The sequence below is a fragment of the Physeter macrocephalus genome, chromosome 13, assembly GCF_002837175.3.
Source record: "Physeter macrocephalus isolate SW-GA chromosome 13, ASM283717v5, whole genome shotgun sequence".
NCBI classification, from domain to species: domain Eukaryota; kingdom Metazoa; phylum Chordata; class Mammalia; order Artiodactyla; family Physeteridae; genus Physeter; species Physeter macrocephalus.
The window spans coordinates 78,131,039-78,154,890 of record NC_041226.1 but is presented as its reverse complement, the minus strand read 5'-3'; the positions used below and the strand labels follow the sequence as shown (position 1 = coordinate 78,154,890).

Genomic DNA, 23,852 nt, shown 5'->3' with positions numbered 1-23,852 from the left:
CCGCAAAAAAAAAAAAAAAAAAAAAAAAAAAAAAAAAATATTGCTTGATACTTTGCACTTCATGGATAATTAATTATTTTCCAACAAACCAAGTAAATATGGCTCAAGGCCAGATGTGATATATCAAATTCTGTGACAAAACAGGAAAGAACCAGCTTCTTGATAACATATATACTAGTTATCAGTGTTTTCAAAGAGTATTTATGTACCTGAACTCAGGAACTCCTTTTCATATGCTCTGTAACGTGGCTTTTCTGGGGGGAACTGTATCCTTTTCTGAAGCTTTTGTTTTCTTTTAAGAAGAATATTAACATAAAATAAGAGATCTTTTTAAAAGAGCTATCTTGGTGGTGGGAGGGATAAATTAGGAGTTTGGGATTAACATATACACACTACTCTATATAAAACCGACAAACAACAAAGTTCTCCCGCGTAGCACAGGGTAGTATACTCAATATCTTGCAATAACCTATAGCAGAAAAGAATCTGAAAAATGATATATATGTGGATAACTGAATCACTGTGCTGTACACGTGAAACCAATACAACATTGTAAATCAGCTATACTCCAAAAATTTTTTTAATAAACATTTTTAAAAAGAGCTACCTTACATTTTGTTTTTTTATTGCATGTTCTAAAAAAGGAAGAAAAAGCAACATAAAAACCATTCTTACTAGGAGTTGACCCTCCTTGAGTATTCTGTTGACAGTTTCACCTCTTTTGCACATACAGTGTAACAGCGTGGGGCATTATATGCCTAACTTTGAACCACAACTGACATTCCAACTCAGGATGTGGAAATCCACCTGCAGCCAAGACTGTCTTCTTATCATTATCAGCAACAATAGTCAGGAACACACCATCCACATGCCCTTTACAGAAAGACAGCTCCAGGAGTGGCAGCTATTAACATTATCAACCAACCAACTCAGACAAAAGAATCTGCCATTTGCCAAATGCTGTGCTCCTCAGGAAAGGACTTCCTGCCTCCTGTTCACTGTTACTTTCTTCGTATAAAGCTCAAAGATGATCACAACATCAATAATAAAACAAGATTTAGTTATCACAGAATAATTATATGCCACACTTGCATTCTCTGTTCAATAAAAAAAGTGACCAGGAATGTCAAAATTGCAGATGGTTGAAAATGATAGCAATTTATTGCTGTGTATTGATTCTTTTAATAGCTTATCTTCTGAGGTATGTAGGTCCTTTTATGGAGCAGGGATTGAAGCCCATGGGCTGTTTTTACTTAGCTGTGATTTCCAAAAAAACAACATGAAGTTGTAATATCTTCTGCCAAACGAAGAAACACAGACTCCACTGGGTTTTTACTATGCGTTAGATGGGTTAATTAACGTAGTTCCTGCCTTAAATGAGCTGTTGATTAAATAGCCCACTCTCGTCTGGATTTTGACCTCACTGTCCCACCAAAGCTGTCCCGATGAGAAGACCGAGGACTCCAAGCTGCCAAGTCTGGCAGCTGAGTCTCCACCTCCGCCTACCTGACCTCTCAGCAGTGTTTATTTGATAGTTAATCTTCCCTCCTCCTCCCGGCGCTCTCTTTACTGGGCTCCCGGGACATCTCATACTCTTGGTTTTCCTCCCACCTTGGGAGTCCCTCTTTCCATCTCATTTCTGGCTCTTCCTCTCTTCCTGTGCTCCATGGCTCAGTCCCCAATCCTCTTTCCTTCTGTATCAAATCAGTGACTTCATCCAGGGTCAAGGGCCGCAATGGCATGTACATGGGAAAGATACCCAAACTGCTTCTCCAGTTCGGGCATCGCCCAAATTCCAGACTCCAATATCCAACCACAGACTCGGCGTCTCCATGACGTTGGCCAAGAGGCACTTTTAACTTCTCATTTCCAGAATCCATCCAGATCGTCCCTGCTCTGAGCCCGGTCCTGAGCCTTCTCTATCTCTTTCGGTGTCGACTCCATCATTCCAGTTGTTCAAACTAGCAATACCGGAGTCATTCTGAAGTCTTTTCTTCCTCTCTCATCACATTCCGGTCAGGAAATCCCAATGGACCTTCTTTCAATGTAGACTGAAATGAGCCACTTCTCATCACTCCGGCATCTACCATCTTGGTCTGAGTTGCATCATCGCTTGTTAGATTAAAGCAAAAGCCTTCTAACTGAACTCTCAGCTTCACCCTCGTCCTTTGACAGTCCATCCTTATCACAGCAGTCAGAATGAGGGATCCTTTTAGAACAGGAGTAGGATCCTCTCTTCACAACTCTTCAATCTATTCCCATCTCACACAGCGTAACTGCCACAGTCCTCGCATAGGCCCACAAGATGCTGTGTGATCTGGTCCTGGTTACCCCTCTCCTCCTGTTTTCTCTGCTCATCCACACTAGCCTCCACGCTGTTTATAAGTCACACCATACCTGGCCCTGCCTCAGGGCCTTTGCACTTACACTGTTTAGCCTGGAATGCTCCTCCTTCACACCTACAGTGTGCGCAGACTTCTTTCAGGCCATCACTCGGAACTCCTCTTGAGGGTGAGACCTTACCTGTCTACCTACACAAAATGTCAACTGTACACCCAGCAAGCCCTGTCTTGTTTTACTATTTCTCATTTGCATTTATTATTAGTAATATGCTATATATTTAGCTCATTTATATTGTATATTACCTGTCTTCCCCCAGTGAAATGTGAGCCCATGACAAAAGGACTTTTGTGGTTTTGTTCACTATGATTTTGTTCACAGGTCACGGTCAGTAAATAGTTCCTCAATAAACTAGTTGGAATGTTTTTCCATTTGAATGTGTTAGTTTTCAATAAACTCTAAACATGCTTTGTTTTCTTTTCCTACAGCTGAGAGTTCCATTTTTGATATCTTCTGAAATTTACATCCCAAAGGCCAACATCAGTATCTAGGAAGATAATTCTATCGAGAAGTCTCAAGGCACTTACTTTGCATTTAATAAGTCTATAAAGCTATCAGGTGTCACACAACTCATATCCATTTGGTTACGTTGCTTTCCTCATCTACCGTGCTCAACCTCACACCATATTTTCCCCATGGTAGAAACCGGACCACTTTCTAAAATTGGTTCCAACCACTTCTATGCACCCCATGCTTCAGAGCTCATAATCCCTTCTGCTGCCCTAGTTTACTTTCCTGAAACTTAATACATTTATTTATTTCCACAATCATTAATTTCAACCCCAGCATGCCCAGCCCAGGTAATTTTTATGGGTCAATAGGACCAAACGTTTTTATTTTGATGATTAGACATTGTATTTACATTAAAATTAATCCAAATTTAATTGTTGTGTGTTTAATTTTCTGCAGCTGTGCCTGAGAGCAAAAAAAAAAAAGGAATGACAGGAGTTTGCCTGAATTTAGAAATTCATTCATTAGAGTAACTCAGTTTCTTTTGCTTAAAATTAAAATGAAAACATTCTCCTGTAAGTTCCATCTCAAAAATCACATTGACAAAATAATGGATAAAAATTACTCTAAATTTGTAGGAAAAACATGCATAGAAGGAAGGCTTAAAGAGAATATATCAACAGATAAACGTTGGGTGATGGTATAAGTGATTTGCATTTTCCTCTTTGCATGTTTGTTTTTCAAAATCTCTGCAATAAATATGTATTACTTTTATAATCAGAAAAATAAAAAACATTATTTAGAAGTTAATTGTGTATAATTCTATGTTTTAGAAATCAACGTACGTTCTCAACTTAAGCAGTGTCTCCTAGTGAAGCGTGGTTAACTTACCAGTGTTACGCCATCATTATTTTTCTCATTAACATTTCCTCCACATGACAAGAAGTGTTTAACGTCTGTTAGCATACTCATTGGTCTCTGAAGCTTCATCTGCCGCAGTGATGTCAGATCCACTCCTAGGGCGGAAAAGAGCCTTTTTCAAACAGAATGTACACTGCTTCTCAGCTGCAGGGGGTAAAAATTTAATTTTATCTTATATTTTTCAACGTGTTCCTCTTTGAAGCTCCTTTTCCAATTTGAATTCTCACTCAAAGCATCCATAATTGTTTCTCTTGGCATTCAGTCTTATTTCCAGCTAGAGTCTTGAATAATTTTCCTCTTATTATATCCCAAAATGTGACAGGATGCCTTAGCCATGGCAGGCTTTCAGTGGATTTCTGTTTTAGTCTAAATCATCAGCATAGACTGCCCAAAGTATTGTAAAGTACCTACATTGAATTGAAATGAGTTGTAAAGACATACTTTTTGTTCCCTATGATTTTCCTCATTAAAACAGTTGCTCCTAAAAGCAATGCAGTGTCCTGGAATAGAAAAAGGATTTAGCGGGAAAACTGGAAAATCCTGAATGAAGCCTGTAGTTTATTTAATAGTACTGTACCAATGTTAACTTCTTAGTTTGGATGAACACACCACGGCTGTGTACATTTTTAATGTTAGGGGAATCTGGATGAAGGGTATCTGGGACCTCTCTGTACTATGTTTGCAACTTTCCTTCAAATTATTTTTTAAAGGATGCTCCAAATGATCGTTTCATGACAATTAATGTTAATAAGGAGAAATAAACTAAAATTGAGTGAAGACGGATAGCCTGGCTTCAATGAGGTGGGTGATTTATGCAGAGAAGACTCAGTTCAGCTCACCTGTTTATACCTCTATCCAGTATATATTTTAACCTGAGCTTTCATGGTGGTGTAATCTCCATGGTAGCGTATATCTCTGCATTTCTGCATCCCCTGTTCCTCATGTTGGTTCCTGGACATAACAGGTGTTTACTAAGGGGAAATAACCCACCTCATTCCAAGTGAAAGTAATAATAACAGTCATAGTGATATTAATGATGATGATGAAGATGATTCTGCAGCTGCTGAGGAGATGACGTCTGTCCCTCAGCAAGTGTTTGCGATGAGCCCGCCACACTTCTGAGCAATTTTTCTCTCTTATCTGATTGAGTCCTTGCCACAAACATGCAGAGAAAGCAGTGGGCCCGAGCAAAAAGGCTGGAGAGACCCTCCTGGCTGTGCCTGGTCTGTGGCCGACCTCCACAGGGTGACTCTGGGAAAGTTACTCAGCCTGATCGTCTGTATCCTCCATCACTCAGATAATAATACATATCCCAAAGGAACAAAGTTATGGGTAACGTTTATAAGACCTGTCTGCATGGCCCAGCCCAGCACGGTGCCCGTCGGCTGTCACGTCCCCCTAGAACAACACCACGCCTGCCTCCCTGCATCCCTGTTCTCCGAGCCTGGATGAACTCCAGAGCAGAGGTGCTCTGGAGTTCTAGTGCTGTGTCTTGCACTTACTATTTGTGCCAGTGGGGGCAGGTAACTTACCCTCTGCCTCAGTTTCTTCATCTGCAAAAGGGGCTGACAGTTTATTTCACCAGTAGTCATGAGAATGAGTCAAAACACATACAGCATATAAAACAGTATTTCGCTTGCAGGAAGCACTCAAAGAAAGGGACCTGTCACTTCATTATGAGTCAGCCTTCTGGCACATGGATCACCTACCACGCATTTAGGAGTGTTTCTCTTTACAATAAGGAGGCAGGGGAAAACCAAACAAAATAAAGCCAAATGCAATATTTGAAGATTGTAGCTTGTTTCAAACACTCAGTTCAAAGCAAACCCATTTTAGTAGAAACATGAATGAGAAACACCAAAGCCACACCTCAGCTTCCTAATCGTCAGAAGCCATTTCAGAAGAACTAACAGATTTCCCTAATAGGCACATTGGAGGTTTCTAAACAACCAGCTAAAACTGTCACTCTATTCCTATGTTTAGGATTATGGAATTTGACATGTGAGTCATATCTGGAAAACACTATTTCTCAGATGTCAGTGTTCAATTTTGCATGCTGAAGTAGCAGAAAAACCTAATGGCTGCCCTACTCTAAGCCTACATTACTTTAACTTTTATAATATTGCATGTTTACTGAAATGGTATGCATCTCTTAGAGAATTATTTAAACGTGTAATTAAAATTGAGTGATAGGGCTTCCCTGGTGGCGCAGCGGTTGCGCGTCCGCCTGCCGATGCAGGGGAACCGGGTTCGCGCCCCGGTCCGGGAGGATCCCACGTGCCGCGGAGGGGCTGGGCCCGTGAGCCATGGCCGCTGAGCCTGCGCGTCCGGAGCCTGTGCTCCGCAACGGGAGAGGCCACAGCAGAGGAAGGCCCGCATACCACAAAAAAAAAAAAAAAAAAAAAAAAAAAAATTGAGTGATAAAAAAAGAATAGGGCTCAAAGATGAAAGACACAAATTAAAACAGAGATTAGCTGTCACTCATTTCAGACTCATGCACATTACAACATACTATGTGGAAACAATCTATTTCTGGTGACTGTTGTGAAGATATGAGGGGAATATTATGACATTGTACCCCATTATTTTAAAACTTTATTTTGAATCAAATATGATACCAATTAAGATGTGATTTTTAGATTTTTCCGACATGTTCAGGGAAAAATAAACCACAGACCTATTTTTGGTAAGACAATAGAATGGAAATTCCCTCACTTCTTGGTCAAACTCCTTAAGATGCTTCTAGAAAAAAACCAAACAAGATGACTACAGCCCATAAGAAATCTATTATTTTGTAGTGGATAACGGGCCAATCCTCTCTTTTTGAAAAGAAGTTCAGTTTTATTTTCATATTGTTTCTTGAAAAAATTAATACATGCCCTGCTTAGATTTACTATTTTGAAAGGAATTAATTTTTTTGTTTAATTTAGGACATAAGAAACAAATCATTTACCTGAAATGCACAAGTTATTACATGTGATGCTAATTACTACTGCCTGATTACATTTGATTATATCAATAAATGCTTGTGAAGAACCAAAACTACATTAACATCTCAAGTCAATCTGAACCTTATCTGAACCTTCCTTAACTGTCCCTCTCAAGGTAATATTGTTTTGTAACAATTCGGCTTTTCCTTTTCTCCATTATCCATCCTGTATTGGGGGTATTCTGTGCTGCTATCACAGATAATTTTATCATTATGCTATGACATGACCCATCCCATGGTTGTACCCTGGGGTTCCCTAAGCTCCGAGAATTGCATCTAATCTCAATTTCTGTCACTATGGTAAGCTTCCAAAGAGATCCAAGACTTGACGGAAGCAAAAAAGTTAAGCAGGCAAATAATGAAAGTTGTTCTAGCAAAGAGAAATAAACCAGGTTAAGCCAAAACGGTGTTGTAACCTCTACCAAATCCCTTCCCCCAACTCTGACCACAGGCATAATGTGGGACTGTCCCAGGCAAATCGGGATCACTGTCACCCCAATAATGGGATGATTCTGAAGGGGTTGGTGCGGGAACAGCATTTTGAATGAACTTTGTTAAGTAGGAGAAACATACAAGGTCATTTGCAGACTGATGACCCTGGGAGTCTCTGAAAAATGCAGAGGGAGGGCTAAGTCTGGAGTTAAGAAGACCAGTATCCAAGGCTGTTCCAAAATAGAAAGACTGGGGTTTTAACTAAGGTAGTAATAGCGTGGCTGGTGAGATATGTGGACTTATTAGAAAGATGTCGAGGAAAGAGAATCTGTAAGATTTGGTGACAATTCGACGTGAGGGATTCAGGAGAAGAAAAGTGATGTTCAGATACTCAGATCTCTGGGTGTAAAGGTAAAGAGAATACAGAGAGAGTATGAAAGCACAACATGAAGGTCCATACTGGACACGTTATTTCAACTTGTCTGACATACAAGTCAAAGACACAAGACACGTAATGAAATTGCAGGTACAATGCAGAAGGTCTTGAAAGATATCTAAGCTGCAAGAGTAACCCTGGGGTCAGGTAGGTGCTAAGGACACTAGGAAGAGGGGAAGATGACCAGGGACAGTGTGTAGAGAGAAGATGCTCAAAGACAAAGCCTTGGGAACAACCAACATTTTGGCTTCTGGATACGTAAGTGGTGCATCCAAAGGAAACTAAAAGAAGGGAGAAAAACTATGGGAAGATCGGAGCAGGTGAGCCTTTTCCTAGGAGAGTGTGATCAAGGTCACTGAATGTCACAGGGAGATGAGGAAATGCAGGAGAGCAGAAAAGTGACAGCTGGATAGAGAAGCGAGGGCGGTGGCAAATCACCGCAGGGACGTGTCCAGATCGGTAGGGGAGGAAGCAGAACTTCAGTGGGCTCAGTAGAGGAAATTAGGAACTCAGAAGAATAAATACGAGCTGCTTTTTCTAAAAGGATGGATTTGAAAGAAAGGAGAAAGGGCCATGGGTGATGATATATGAAGGGCAAAGTAAAAAGGTTTTGTTTTACTCTTCAGGGACTTGGAAACATAGACCTATGTGGTTTTTTTTTCCATGGTGAGCATCTTTCCTGGACACCTTGAGCTCTCCCTGCAGTGCTTTCTTTCTCTGCTGGCTCATTTTATTATCCGTTGCTTTCCTTGAATGCCAGCTGGCTCGTCGTGCACCGGAGATCTCATCTGCATCAGATGCTTGATCAGAACTCCTGGCTGTCTTGTTTTCCAGCCCAGGAAGCTCAGGCAGTGAGCTGAGGTTAATTGCTGTGACCAGGGGTACAGTGTATGCCGGTGGTGACAGTACAGTGAGAACCTGTGACCAGCGATTTTCCATGTCATCAGCGTGCTCGCTACCTGGCCTGTCTTCTTCCACATGTGTCCTCACGTGACAGCGTGATAAGTACTCCGATTTGAAGCTGGATCATGCAGAGTGAGAATTCAAGGTTTCCCACCGCCTAGTTAGAAGAACGCAGTGCACCAAACAATGAAAATCCCATCTTGGAACATTAGAAATTTCTAACAGTATCAGCCCATGCTGTCACAACCGATAACTCTAAAAGCGCACCAACGGGACGGGGGAGGATGCAGAGAATAAATTGAATTAGACAGTATCTACTGGAACTATGGCAGCTGATCCAGATAAGGAGGAAGGATGTGGCCAGAAATGGAACCAGACTGTGAATGGGGTGAAGGAGGGGCAGACATGAAAGGCAGAGGCCAGTGCAACAGCAGGGACAAACGGAAAACAAAATTTAAAATGTAAGAGCTATTAAAGCGCATTTGTTCCGGCAAACATGTATCTCACAAACGGACTGTGACGGCCATCGTCGTGACAGATTTTCTCCTAACCATTCAGAGTCAGTATCTCCTTCTCATTATTTTCCTTAATCATTTTTAAATCAGCCTCTTAAAGGAATACACTTATTTTTCTTTATATGGAATAGCAATACTGCTCTTGCAAACACTCAATGTTCTTAGCAAACAAAATCCTCCCATGAGTTGGAAAGGTGAAGAAGTAAAGTTCATTCTTTTGCAAAGAAAGATACATGACTGTAGCTATTACAAATTCAGAACAATGAGAAGAACAGGAAACGATCCCACAGAACCGGCACAGATAAATAAGACAGCCACGTTCTTCACTCAGATTCAGAATCGTGCACTCCAAGTTAAGTTTTGCAAAGATCCAAGTGATAAACGTCCCAGCAGTGGAACAAGTCACAGCTGACGAGATGCGAGAAAGAGCAACGTCCCTTCTGTAGGAGTGGGTACCAGGGAGTGACTCTACCCCACGGCCTGTCACCCGGGGCCATGACTTGGTGACCCTCAGAACCACAGCGCAGCTCACAGTTTCTCCAATGAAGATAACATCGCTCACCTTGCTTTCAGAATTAATGAGACAAGGTTTTTCTTTAAGACCCCAGGGCTGCTAAGCACTAATTATTAATGTTCTAAGCCCTCCTGAGAATAAACCTTTCGAGACAAGTGATCTGGAACAGGTGCAGAGCACAGAGAGCAAAGAGGCAGATGTGCAGGCTTTCCTTAGAGGCAAGAAGGAGAGGGTCTCAGGCACGATGTGCCTCTTAAATATGTTGAACCTTTTCTCTGACAAAAGATCATACTTGAAGGGATGGGAATTTCTTTGGTGTTCTTTATACCTGAAGAGCTGAAAGAAAAAAAAAAAAAAAACGACGGGGCATATACTCCTTTAGTTTAACACCATATGGGGCTCAGGGTTCCAAAGGCCTCACACTTCGCCAGGGCTGAACTTACTCATGAAATGATACGCTCAGGCTGTGCAATTAAACGTCCTTTGTCAGCGAATACATTTGGGGGCCCAGCCTCCTCGTTTCAGCCGGCACCATGACCGTGGGGCTTTCTCCCGACAAGGGTTGAGTTTCCATGGGTCCCCAAGACTGGATGCGGGGATGCTGTGCAAAGTGCCCTTGACTTTAGTCCTCACTCACCTGCGTGGGATTCTTCGCAGGCAGGACGCTCCTAAGAGAATACACTTCACGTGACCTCACGCTCATCAACTCAAAATTCAGTTGTGCTGGTTCACTTCCCTTCCCCTCCCAGTGGAGAAGAGATTATAATTACAAACCCAGTCTGGCTAATTATGGACTTTGGATGCCTGTTAAAATGTCCCTGCGTGGTCGGTCTCCGGATTTCTGCCAGCTTGCAAAACTGCATCGACTACACCAACTATGAAACGCTGCACAGAACAAGACCTCATTTCACACAATCGAGGGAAACGACGTCCGTCTGAAATCATGTAAGCACACCGAAAATATATACACTTAAATTCTACCACCCTATCTCTTCTTCTATCTTTCTATGGGTTTTCAAGGCATCTGCCTACCATTTTCATCCAGGTAGGTCAATAGGATGGAGCTCGATTCTGTCCCTTCCGTGGCATAGTCCAGTGGGATATTTCCGTTGACGTCCTGGAGAAGGACATTAGCTCCAGCCTGTTAAGTGAAAACGAACAAATTTAGCATTATATATACTGTTAACATAGAAAGCAGATCCAAACTTTCACTTCTATCTTATTCAGGAAAAAGACCCAGAAAAGTTTACATTAGATACAGCCGGCAGGATCACATAGCAAACTGGAATTATTTTTGAAGACAAATAAAGGCTGAGCTAATGGCTTCTGCTTGGTTTTCCTCTTTCCAAAAACTGTTTTCCAACAAGAAGCATAATCTGTAGACATTAATGGATGGAATATATTAAATACGACTATCACACATCTTGTAGCTTCAAAGGGCTCTCCCTCAAGCACCTCTGAGCCCAGCGCGCGACTCTTTGCGCGTCACAGCCTAAATACAATGATAGATGCGCTTTCATTCTTAAAAATGTAGTCACATCAATTGTCACCCCTGCTCTACATTCTTTAATGAGCTCACGATCTCCCGTATGCCTCCTCCCAATAACCTGTCACTAAACTCAGGCCAAACAAATGAAAGTTTCACCCTATTCTTCCTGAATAGGAGTCTGTATTGCAATGTGGATACAGCTAATATGGCTCATATAATATCCAAATTCATAACTTTACATAAAAAGGAACATCACATTAATAGCTTTATATATTAAAATGTGGGGTTTTGCCGTGTGTGTGTCTGTGTGTGTGTGTGTGTGTGTGTATACTGCTTTCCTATGCCTTAACAAGTCTACACACGTTTTCCAAAAGACTGTCGTAATATAGTAAAAAGAAAATTAAAAAGCAGGTCAAAGTGGTAGCATTTCCCTCCACCTAAGTTGTACTTCTCACCTTACTATCCAGAGTGAACCACATTATATTTTCTATAACCATATGAAGATACTTCTTTATTTGAACAGGTCAAGTTAGATATCTCAGGTTTTCCCTTACCTAAGGAAAATGTCATTATAAGGTCCTAAAGATTTCAGATTATCTTCTTAGTGCATTTCATTTTGTTTCAGTTATTCAGAGTTTGAAAAGAAGTTACTTGAGGCAATAGTCTTAAGTAGACTTTGCTAATGGTTCCTTTCCTTTGGTCTCCAGCCAGGAGAATAACCTTTTGCATATTTACCCACGCTTCATTGGTTAAAGACTCAATTAAGACACAGAACTACAGGGCATCCTTGCTGATTTCAGTACTAAGAGGTGGGAGATCATCAGGTTACTCTTTTTTGCCAATGCATAGACGTTTCAGAGGGGATCTTATCTATATCAAATATCTGGGCGGCAGATGACAGTGAATATAATTGAGTCACATATTATCAATAACAGCAAAAATAAATAGGCAAGCAACGTGTTGCCCTGGGAGAGGGGGCACTGGGGGAGAATATTTTCTATTATTTCAGGAGTAGTGAGGCTCTTTCAAAGAGAGTCTGTAACTGAAACCCGGTGCTGAATATTTTAGCTGGGTTCATTCATTGAAATTTCAACCCATTAATCCCCCACTGGTCTGTGCTGCTGAATGACTAGGTGTTATTTCCTGTAGAGACCTTCCTGGGGGTCGGGAACTTCCCTAATCACAGATCACATCTCATTCCTCTTTATGTGCCCAACGGTGCCAGGGACATATTAAGCCCTAAAAACAATTTACTGAAACAAATTGAAAAATAAGCAAATGCTGAACTTAAACTAATTACTAAAAATTGAGGCAAAGGATTATGTTTTTCGTGACATTTTCTGACATTCATTTTTAAGAGTACATACATGAAATTACAAAATCACTCTATGCACACTTAAGTTTCCTGCCTTCACTCTTTCTAGATGGATGACAATTGTGGGAGACTTTTTCTCCCTTCTTTCCCCTTTCCATCAGTCCCTCCCTCCCTCCCCCCTCCCTCCCCCTCCCCCCTCCCTCCCTCCCTCCCTTTCTTCCTTTCCTTGCCACTGGACATGGGTGAGACACCCCAGCTGCGGTGGCTCTACCCCCACCACTCAACTATCTGGTCTTAGTAGACGTCCCTAGAAGAGCTGATTCACGTGCCACAAAACATGTATCCACATGATCCCCTGAAAAAGCTGTATTTCTTGACTTAGAATTATGAAATTGTACATACATATATAAAAACCCCATTGATAAGATTCATGGCTGATTATTATTCTTAGTTTGACTAATTCAGAAGGTAATGTGTTGTTAATGGGTCCCTCTGGAACTAAGACTAAGGCAAGTCCTTCAGTTGGCTTCAAGAAAATCAATCACGTCGTGATTGGTTTCATCAGGGAAGTAAATGTTATATTATGCAAAAGCAAACTCCTCAAATGCTTTTGTAGTTGAGGACTGGATAGTTCCTACTGGGAGCCCTGAATACATTTCCTTTCTCATTATGCAAACTGGAAGGCCACCCCATCTCCAATTTGTCCTACACTCTGTTCCTGGAGTACTGGAAACAGAACTCAAATGTCTCATTCTTCTCAAGTAAGAATCTTATTTACTGCATGTCAGATGACATACGAACAAATAAATGCACATTTCCTGTAAACAAACATTTTATTAGTTTATGTAGCAATTTAATATCAATGAATAAACTTGCCTATTGTTTCATTTAGTAATAATTCTCCAGCACATTAAAACTGAAATTTTAATGACAGGTACCTGGTGGACTTTTAATAAGCAAATATCACTTTTTTAATATAGATCTTTATTGGAGTGTAATTGCTTCACAATACTGTGTTAGTTTCTGTTGTACAACAAAGTGAATCAGCCATATGCATACATATGTCCCCATATCCCCTCCCTCTTGCGTCTCCCTCCCACCCTCCCTATCCCATCCCTCTAGGTGGTCACAAAGCACCGAGCTGATATCCCTGTGCTATGCGCCTACTTCCCACTAGCTAACCATTTTACATTTGGTAGTGTATATATGTCCATGCCACTCTCACAATGTAATCCCTATCAAACTACCAATGGCATTTTTCACAGAATTAGAACAAAAATTTTACAATTCGCATGGAAACACAAAAGACCCCGAATAGCCAAAGCAATCTTGAGAAAGAAAAATGGAACTGGAGGAATCAGGCGCCCCGACTTCAAATTATACTACAAAGCTCTAGTAACCAAGACAGTATGGTACTGACACAAAAACAGAAATATAGATCAATGGTACAAGATAGAAAGCCCAGAGATAGGCCCATGCACATATGGTCACCTAATTTATGACAAAAGAGGCAAGAATATACAATGGAGAAAAGACAGCCTCTTCAATAAGTGGTGTTGGGAAAACTGGAGAGCTACATGTAAAAGAATGAAATTAGAACACTACCTAAGACTGTACACACAAGGGGCTTCCCTGGTGGCGCAGTGGTTGCGCGTCTGCCTGCCGATGCAGGGGAACCGGGTTCGCGCCCCGGTCTGGGAGGATCCCACGTGCCGCGGAGCGGCTGGGCCCGTGAGCCATGGCCGCCGGGCCTGCGCGTCCGGAGCCTGTGCTCCGCAACGGGAGAGGCCACAGCAGAGGGAGGCCCGCATACCCCAAAAAAAAAAAAAAAAAAAAAAAAAAAGACTGTACACACAAATACCACTTTTTATATGCAAATAATTTTAGTAACTTTTTATTTTGATAGAACTTCAAGTTTACTCCAAGTTGCAAGAATAGTACAAAGAAGTCCTATATATCTGTTATGGGTGGAATTACATACCCCCAAAAAGCAATGTTGAAGCCCTAACCCCTGGTACCTGTGAATGTGAACTTATTTGGAAACAGGACCACTGCTGATAAGAAGAGCTAAGATGCAGTCATTCTGGAGTAAAGTAAATGACAGGTGTCCTTATAAAAAGAGGGTTACTGGGGACACAGACACAGAGGATGAGACAGCCATGTGAGGATCGAGGCAGAAATTGCAGTGACACTGCCACAAGCCATTGGGTACTTGAGACCACCAGGAGCTCAAAGAGACATGGAAGGATGCTTTCCCAGAAGTTTCAGAGGGAGCACGACCCTGCCAACACCTCGACTTTGGACTTCTGGCCTCCAGAACTGTGAGACAACAAGTTGCTTGAAACCACCCGGTTTGTAGAACTGCATAATGGCAACGCTAGGAAACCCTTTACCCAGATTCACCAATTTTTTACACTCTTCCCCTACTTTTGCTTTCTCTGTCTCTTTTATTTTTCCTGAATCTTGTAAAAGTGAGTCACAGGCACCACGTCCCTTTACCCCTAAATATTTTAGCATGTACATCATGAAAATAAGGATATTCTTTTGCGTAAGTGTTATCAAAATCAGAAAGTCTGGCATCACTAAATTCCATTATATAAAGCACAGTCCACACCCAAGTTTCATTAATTTTTCCAATGACGTCCTTGATCGCTATCACCCCCTGGCTCAGGACAGAATGAGGGGTTACCCAGCATTTTCTTTTCCTTTCTCTTTAGCCTTCTTCCACTTGAAACAGTTCTTCTGTCTTCTTCTTTAAGACCTCTCTCATAGGTCCTTCCGATGAGATTTTTGGCAGGCAACCACAGAGGGGATGCTGTGTCCTTCCCACGGTGCCATATCAGAAGACTCCTGATGTTCCTTGATCCCGGTGGTGATGAAGGTAACTTTGATCCCTTGGTCGAGGGATGTTTTTAGACTGTCAAGTTGCAGCTGAGAACCCATGGGTTCATACTGATATCAGTAAAGAAATAAATCCCTGACTACAGGGGAGAAGAAAGCTCTTCCTTACGATAGAATACCAACTAGTACATGTAGCAGGAATGATAAGGTTAGAATTTAGCATTCATTAGAGTAATAATTCAGATGAGAGTCACCAGGGGATGCTAAAACTATTGGAAATACTGGAGTGTTGGAAAGGTCAAAGTTTGGGAGAATCGTTGATGAGGAATAAAATATTTACAGAGTCTGCAGACACCTTGCCACAAAATACTCCATTTAAATATAAAAATGCTGGCATCAAACATGATAGGGAAAATAGAAAAATTATGTAAGTGGGTATTTGGTGCTTTTGAATTGCAGAGAGTTTCTCTTCTTTTTTTAATTGAAGTATAGTTGATTTACAATGTTGTGTGCATTTCTGCTGTACAGCAAAGTGACTCAGTTATACATTCTTTTTCATATTCTTGTTTATCCCAGGAGTTTGTCTTCTTTGAATAGGAAATTTTGTACTCCTGTGCTAAGGTAAAGGTTATCCCAAACTAATATACAACACTGAAGCAATTATTTTAGGACAGAGAACATGCTATTGGCATCCTGTAAGCTTCTGTCTTAAGGACACTGGGAATTGTACTGTGAGACCAGAGAGTGTCTCTAATCTCCCTCACATCTTCCAAGCGCCACGTCGTCTGGACCCCATCGTCCCTCCAACCCGTTATTTCCACTGGCCTCTGGCTCACTACCCTCCAGCCAGACAGGCCTCCTCCCTGTCCCTCACGTAATGCCCGGCTCCCACTGGCTTCACCTGCTGGTCCAGCTGCCTGGAACGCCTTCGCCCTTGGGCACCTTGAGATGGCTGTTCCTTTACAGCTTTTTCATCGAATCGCTGTTTAAAAGTCCCCATCGCCCAATACTTCATCACTTCACATCGCCTTACTCTGTTCTTATTTTCTCACAGTGATGATTATGATCCAATGTCTTAAGCACACACGTATTTACTTATCGACAATATCCCACACTAGATTTCAAGCTCCATGAGAGAAAATACTTTGATATTTCTATATCTCCGGGATCTAATACAGGCTCTATGTGCTCAGAAAACAATTATTAGTCAATAAATGAATGAATGATTAAAACTGTTAAATTATGTATTTATGTATATTTTTTCTATTTATATATTTTTTATTTTATCACTGACAATTTGAAATGTTAGAACTTTCATTTTGTTTTGTGTTCTTATCAAACTTTCATTTTGGACACTGAAATTTGAATTTCACATAATTTCCACAGGTCACAAAATATTCTTCTTTTTTTTTTAATAAACTTTATTTTATTTTTTGGCCACACTGTGCCGCATGTGGGATCTTAGTTCCCCGACCAGGGAGCGAACCAGTGCCCCCTGCGGTGGAAGCGTGGAGTCTTACCCACCGGACTGATAGGGAAGTCTCTCCTCTTCTTTTGATATTGTCCACCATTTAAAAATGTAAATATTAGCTTACAGGCCATCAAAACAGAGAGTGGGCCAGATTTGCCTCATGGGGCCTACCTAGTTTGCAGACCCCTGGAATAGAATAAAATATAGAATGTCAAACACAGAGGAAAACAAGTTCTCAAAATCTTGTTTAAAATTTGAGCTCCATTATTTGAATTTATTTTCTTTTTTTCCAGCTTTATTAAGATATAATTGGCATAGAACACTGTGTAATTTTAAGATGTACAACGTGATGATTTGATATAGGTATATATTGTAAAATTGTAACTTTTTAAAATTCGCAGTTTTGATTCTAGGAAAAGCTATTTCTTAACATGTTCATGGCTACTGTATCCCTTTTCTAAATAATCTTTTCAAGTGCTTTGGCTATTTAAAACTTGGGACTGTATTTTTGTTAATATTTTAAAGTGCTTATAATATTTTAGCACAAACTCTACAGAGGAAAGAGCAAAAATTGTCAAAACCAATCTATTGGCATAGTTACATATTCAGGCATAATAAACCATAAAGGGCTAATACAACTTAATTTGATTTTCATTATGTTTTTCTCAAATATAATCATCTGACACACTACATAAATTGTTTGATTTAAATTTGACGGCAAACTATACTGTAAAATACTTTGTACTCTAATTCATACCCTATAAAATCTGGGGGTACATTTAGCTTATTGCCTCCAAGAAACCAGTTAAAGATTGTCCCCACATTTTTCCAATTCATTGGATCAAAAATACCCTGTGTTTGGGAAATGCAATAATATTCACTGCTGAACTATTCATGGAGTCTCACATTAAATAAGAAAACTTTCTATCCCACAAGCAATGCACACTCAAAAGAAAGGGAAATATTTAGATAAAAACAAGAAACCTAAATGGGGTTTCTTACACAGAAGAAGTCTGTAAATTTGTACTTCTGTATTGTCCACTATTTTGCATTAATTAAGGCGAGAAGTTTGGTGAAACTACTACAAAATGGAAAATGGAACGTTAGAACACAGGGAGCTGCAACACAAGAACACAAAGGATGGGGAGGTGTGGGTTAGAGGTGGTGGAAAACGGGAGCAATGGGGGGAAGCTGGCTTGGCCTCAGGGAAGGCTGGCTCTGTGTGCCGAGTTTCGGCTCACTGGTTTTGTGACCAAGGGCAAACCACCCAGTTCTGCCCTTCAGTTTGCAAAGTGGAGCCAACTCTTAGTCTATAACGCGTAGGAGGGTTATCTTCAGTATAAGCCTATGCGGTACCCAGCCCAGGGCTAGGCACTCAACAAATGGTAGCTATCCTAATAATTAACTGGAAGAGAAAGACTATCTTATTATATATATTATTTGCAAAGACAACCATTAGATCACCCATCCTTCTCAGCGAGCACAGTTTTTAGCTAGGTTTAAGAATTAAAATCCGGAAAAGAATGGGACAGAATGAAAAAAATGCGAAGACATAGGACCATACAGCCCAGAGCTCTTTGAAATATTAAAAATGGCAGGTTTGGTTTGGTTGGATTTCTCTCCCGCACCCCGCTTACTTTTTTTTTTTTTTAATTTATTTTTGGCTGTGTTGGGTCTTCGTTGCCGTGTGAGGGCTTTCTCTAGTTGCGGTAAGCAGGGGCTACTCTTTGTTGCAGTGTGTCAGCTTCTCATCGTAGTGGCTTCTCTTGTTGCGGAGCACGGGCTCTAGGTGCGTGGGCTTCAGTAGTTGTGGTGCACAGTCTCAGTAGTTGTGGCTCGCGGGCTCAGTAGTTGAGGCTCACAGCCTCTAGAGCGCAGGCTCAGTAGTTGTGGCGCACGGGCTTAGTTGCTCCGCGGCATGTGGGATCTTCCCGGACCAGGACTCGAACCCATGTCCCCTGCACTGGCAGGTGTATTCTTAACCACTGAGCCACCAGGGAAGCCCCACCCCACTTACTTTTATCATATAACATCTTTGACAAAACCAGCAATGAGGAAATGAAATAATTTTAGTCAAAGGCAAGAAATACTTTAAAAATGTCATTCCCAGGGCTTCCCTGGTGGCGCAGTGGTTGAGAGTCCGCCTGCCGATGCAGGGGACGCGGGTTCGTGAGATCCCACGTGCCGCGGAGCGGCCGGGCCCGTGAGCCACGGCCGCTGAGCCTGCGCGTCCGGAGCCTGTGCTCCGCAACGGGAGAGGCCACAACAGTGAGAGGCCCGCGTACAGCAAAAAAAAAAAAAAAAAAAAAGTCATTCCCAGAATACAAGCACTCAACGATGTTCAAAGTTTCAAGGGCAGTATTTGCAGCAAACCAAGACAAATAACAGAATGCCGACTATTATTACTGTTATTGAAAAAAAAAATGCAGCCTTCCCTGAGATATATAAGGGAAGCCTTTATAAATCCGTTTCTTAAAAACACATTTATGAAAGATTAAGTGGAAACTTGCAGGTACTTCTGAAAGAGATCTCCAAAAAATGTGTCCAATTCATTTATTTCCAGGTAATTTACTGCTTAGGTTTTTGAAAGTCTGTCTTCCAGCCAGTGACCCAGGAAAGCACTACAGAGTTTCCCCTATTGCTTTCAACCAATTATATGAAAACGAAAAGACGAGTTTCTCATAATTCTGACCTGTGTCTTCAAGGACAGACTCCAAAGAACTGCTAAACCTTCAAACGACTCATAACAGAGACAGAAAATGGTTTTTATAAAAAGACAAGCAAACATGTATACATTGATGTGTATAAAATTGATGACTAATAAGAACCTGCAGTATAAAAAACAAACAAAAAAACCAACTAATACTAAACTTTCTTTGGGTTATTCGTATGGAAATATGTTAAAAAATGTATATCTCAGAAATAACTAAATTTCCTTGTCAATTGCATTATTATGAACTTTCATCAAATCTTTAACCATGGTCATTTTTAAGTCTTTTGTCATTTACAGACAGTTCTGGGTATACTCTGATGCTTTTGCAAAAATGTTCCTATAAAAGGGTTTCATCTTGGGGGAATTCAGGGAAAAGACTGACAAGTACAGGTTTCTGGTAACTGACTACACCGCTGAACTGCCTGAATAAGCATTTTCAGAACTCTAATGGAAAACTGATGAATTCATAAAAGTGCTAACAGAAGATCAAGATGAAAACAAAATTAATTACATGGGACTGAGTGAACTGATGAGGATGATTATAATTTTTGTGACTTTCTGTTTGAATAAAAAAAAAGAAGACAAGCAAACCCAAAGAGTCCCCCAAAATTGAAACCTAAATTCATGAAGAAGAAGGATGGTAGATAATCACCCCAAAGGGCAAGCAGATGCCGTGAGAAATGACAAATGCTCACGTTTTTGTGTAGCACCTGCCCTCTCTACTCTGCAGCATTGTATACTCTTTATTACTGGTGAAATAGACAGTTGGCAAGAATGCTATTTTATTCTGAATTATTCAAGCCACCAAAAGGAACTGGTGAAGAAACGCTGAAACCTGGCTACCCCAAGCCGTTGAATCTCAACCTCTTTCCCCAAACCTCAGCTGAGACATCAGAGTTGAAATCCCTGCAGCAGTCAGAGGAATGCTGTCAGGTACGGCGTGTACCAGCAGACACCTGTAACAGAGTGAATTGGCCCTGATGGCCACCAGTGAAAAGCGCTGAGAAGGAAGGACTCATTGTCTGGGCACAGGCCTTCCTGTCCCTCCTGTTACCTGAATCAGACCAACCAGAGGACTGCTGAGCTGCTACCTGCCTGAGATCATGAAAACTTAGTGAACCGAAGCAGAAAATTCATGCATCTCTGGTCCCAAGCAGAGACTTTCCCACCAGTTTCCATTGTTTAAGCAGAGACAGAAAACTAGGAGCACGTAATTTTCCTTTGGATTCTAGATTTGAGGGCAGATGACATAGGAGGTGATACAGCTGGGGAATCCATTTATTCATTAAGGAACTATGCATTAAGCGCTAATTATGGTGAAAGTGTGCTTTGAGATTTTAATGATTGCAAATTTTTATGGTAATACAAAATTTAAAACCTGTATTACAAGCATTTAAAATTTTATGACAGCTGAAATTATACTGGAACACATTTTTACAGCTCCCTCTACAAACATCCTGAGGTCAGTAATTATTACTTTGGGAGCACGTAAATATTTATGTGTAGCATGGCTGCCGTGCTAAGTAACAAACCATGCCAAGAAAAGAAAACCTGTAAGAAAGAAAAGGTAATTGTAGAATTCCAAGGGACTGGGGTGTGAATGGCATCTACAGTCACGCTAAAGAAACCTCTAATACTAACCAGACAGAAGTTGGCGGTGATGTAAAGGGGAAGACGGGCACATGGGCAGAATGGGTGTATCCAGCGGGGGCTGGGAGTGTCAAACAATAGCTGAATCCCTGTCTTCTAGCCTGAATATGAAAAATCAAGGTGTAGCAATATTAACATAGTCATTTAACACGAAATACATATAAAAGTCAGAGGAACCATCTAAAAGAGTTGAAGGTGGTTGTATCTGGGAAGAAAAATTCGAAGGGTAGAGCTGAGGGGGAACGGCTGAGTTTTACAGAGCTTCCAACAAGCCTTGTAAAACTATCTGGCTTTTAAAAACATGGGTACGCATGACAGGTAAAAATCTAAAGTGAAAAAAAAACAGAATGGCCTGCATAAAAATATGTGATGAGATATGCATTACCCTAATCATGCAATGATGTAATAACAGTACCGTAAAAATGGGAAGGTAGTGAAAATTTGTACACAATGTCAAAAATAGGAGAATACTTAGTTAAGGACATTTGTACGATGTAACAGCAAATCATTAAAAACCATGTTGTAGCAGAAAACTTTAAGGCCTGCAGAAGTACAGAAAATGGGTATGAAAAGATAGGCTACCAAGATATATATACGGTATCCGATAAATTCTGTATGAATTGTAGACGTGTAGGGAAGAGGGAGAGGGGAGAGAGACATTTAAAAATACAGCAAAATATATTCGATGTGATGGAATTGTTAGTGACGTTAAATTTCTATACATCTGTGGGTGTCTTTCAATTTTCTACAATAAACTGTGATATTTATGTTGAGAAAACTGTGTTTCAAAGTAAACAATGAACAAACTATGAAACAAGATGAAAACACATGACCCTTCTCTTGGGGCCCTGGCAAGTTTCAAATCTACTGAATTCAAACGTAAGGACTAAAACTTGAGCCACATTAACGGTTATCCAGTGAGCTAGCTCAAGTAACATTTGAATCAATTAATGGCCAGAATACAAAGGTCAACCATCCAGTTAAAAGATTTCGTAAGCAAGCCTGCTGAATATGAATTTCTGAGAAAGAAGCTAAGAAAAGAAATCCTGGGTTCCAGGGTTAGTAAAGAGCCCGGTATGGTTCGGGTAAGTTCAACATCATCTCAAGGCCCGTGCAAATATCACGTTTCCTACTAAGCCTCTCATTTCTTCCTATAGGATGTTTTTTGGGGACCGCACAAAACTTAGTAAATACTTATTGACTAAGACCTTATATGAAAGAGCCAGGACCGCCCCCCCCCACCTCATTCATTCTTTATAGAATAATTCCCCAATACCAGTCTGATATTTACTCTGCTGTTTAAAAAGTCTGTTTCACTAATCTGAACACTTCATACCCGCTCTGAGAAAATATAGCTTTTTTCAGGTCTGTTTACCAGTAAGCTGAAAATATAGGCCATTCATACTTTCTGTCCCTTAATTTTGTTCTGCTGGCCTTCATGCGTGGTGTTTATCTCCAGTGCCTTATGATGTCAGCACCTCTATCTCTTTTTCTTTCTTTAGTCTAGAATATTCTATTAGAGTTCTCATGTTCCACACTGTAATATTTAGGTATGTACACAAGGGAAACCACATAGGTTTAATACGTTTTTACATTTGATCTAGGGATGCAGTTTGCAAATTTCTTAGCTTTGCTTCTCCATGTTTGAATGACTAGCTTCTCCTGTAATTAGTATAGTCCTCCCAACGCCATAGGGAAGCTCTCAAGGCATTTTTCCCCCTGACTTGCACGACAATGCAAGCTTCTGGTTTGCCTTCTAAATCTGGCTTCCCTTTCTCAGTCTCCTTTGCGGCCTCCTGTTTCTCCAGGAATCTTTTAATTAGTTTTCTTTGGACCCTCTTTCAAATGTTCTTTTTTTCAGACTTCACATTTTCATGGGTTGATCTGATTTACTCAAGGGCTTCTGTTACCCTGTGTATGCGGATAAGACTTTTCTCTCTCTGCTGAGTTCCAGAACCAACTGCCTCCTAGACTTCTCCAGGTGGATGCTTTCCATGGGTCCTGACCTTCATATAGTCAAAAAGGCATGCACGGTCCTTATGTAAAAAGATTTTTCCACTGGTGTTTGCTTTCTTTGTAATTGCACCCTCCCCCTCCCAATTTCCCCAAATCAGAAAGCTTGAGTTCATTCTAAAACTCCCTCCCCTTCTTTAATGCCTACATTTGAGAAATCAACATTACTATTGATTTCAATTCAGAACATATCATCAATATTTCCTTCATCCTCATGGCCCCCACGCTCAACCCGCAATCCCTGACCTGGGATTTATGAAATGTCCTCCCAAAGGCAGTGCCTCCAATTAGATGCCCCTTCTGTCTACCCCACTGCTGCCCAGGCCTCTTAGACCAGATCAGACACTCCACACTTGAGCTTCCAGAGTACCCTTCACTAGCTCCTCATGGAATTTACATTAATTCAGAGAATAGGATCTATGAAAAGCAGGTAAATTTGACCGTCATGGGAAAACGTTAAATCGCTCAGGATTCAGAGACCACTGCAGAGCAGATCTATCGATGGTGTTCTGCCAGGTGAAGAGATGGGTTCCTCTCCAAACCCGGCCCCTGACCACTGCCATACCAGGGACGGTTCAAGTAGCTCTTTATATGAGATCATGGGACAAGATGCCTGCCAAACTCTAAAATCCCGTAAGTCTATGTTTTTGAGGTCTCCTTTTGCATTTTAGTGTCTGCAGTTCTCAGATGAGGATGTAGAAGTGAGATAAAAAGTATAAGGCAGGGCTTCCCTGGTGGCGCAGTGGTTGCGCGTCCACCTGCCGATGCAGGGGAACCGGGTTCGCGCCCCAGTATGGGAG

General features: G+C 41.0%; 1 protein-coding gene across 1 annotated transcript in view; it reads right to left on the bottom strand.

Annotated features, from left to right (window-relative positions):
• The window catches only part of MYO16 (myosin XVI), a 432,588-nt gene that overhangs the window by 315,913 nt on the left and 92,823 nt on the right, over positions 1-23,852 (bottom strand). The window contains exons 5-6 of the mRNA XM_024123222.3: positions 10,593-10,701; positions 3,742-3,866 (exon numbers count right to left, since the gene is read on the bottom strand). Coding sequence (XP_023978990.2) covers positions 3,742-3,866; positions 10,593-10,701 — 234 coding nt within the window. The remainder of the gene's footprint in view (positions 1-3,741; positions 3,867-10,592; positions 10,702-23,852) is intronic.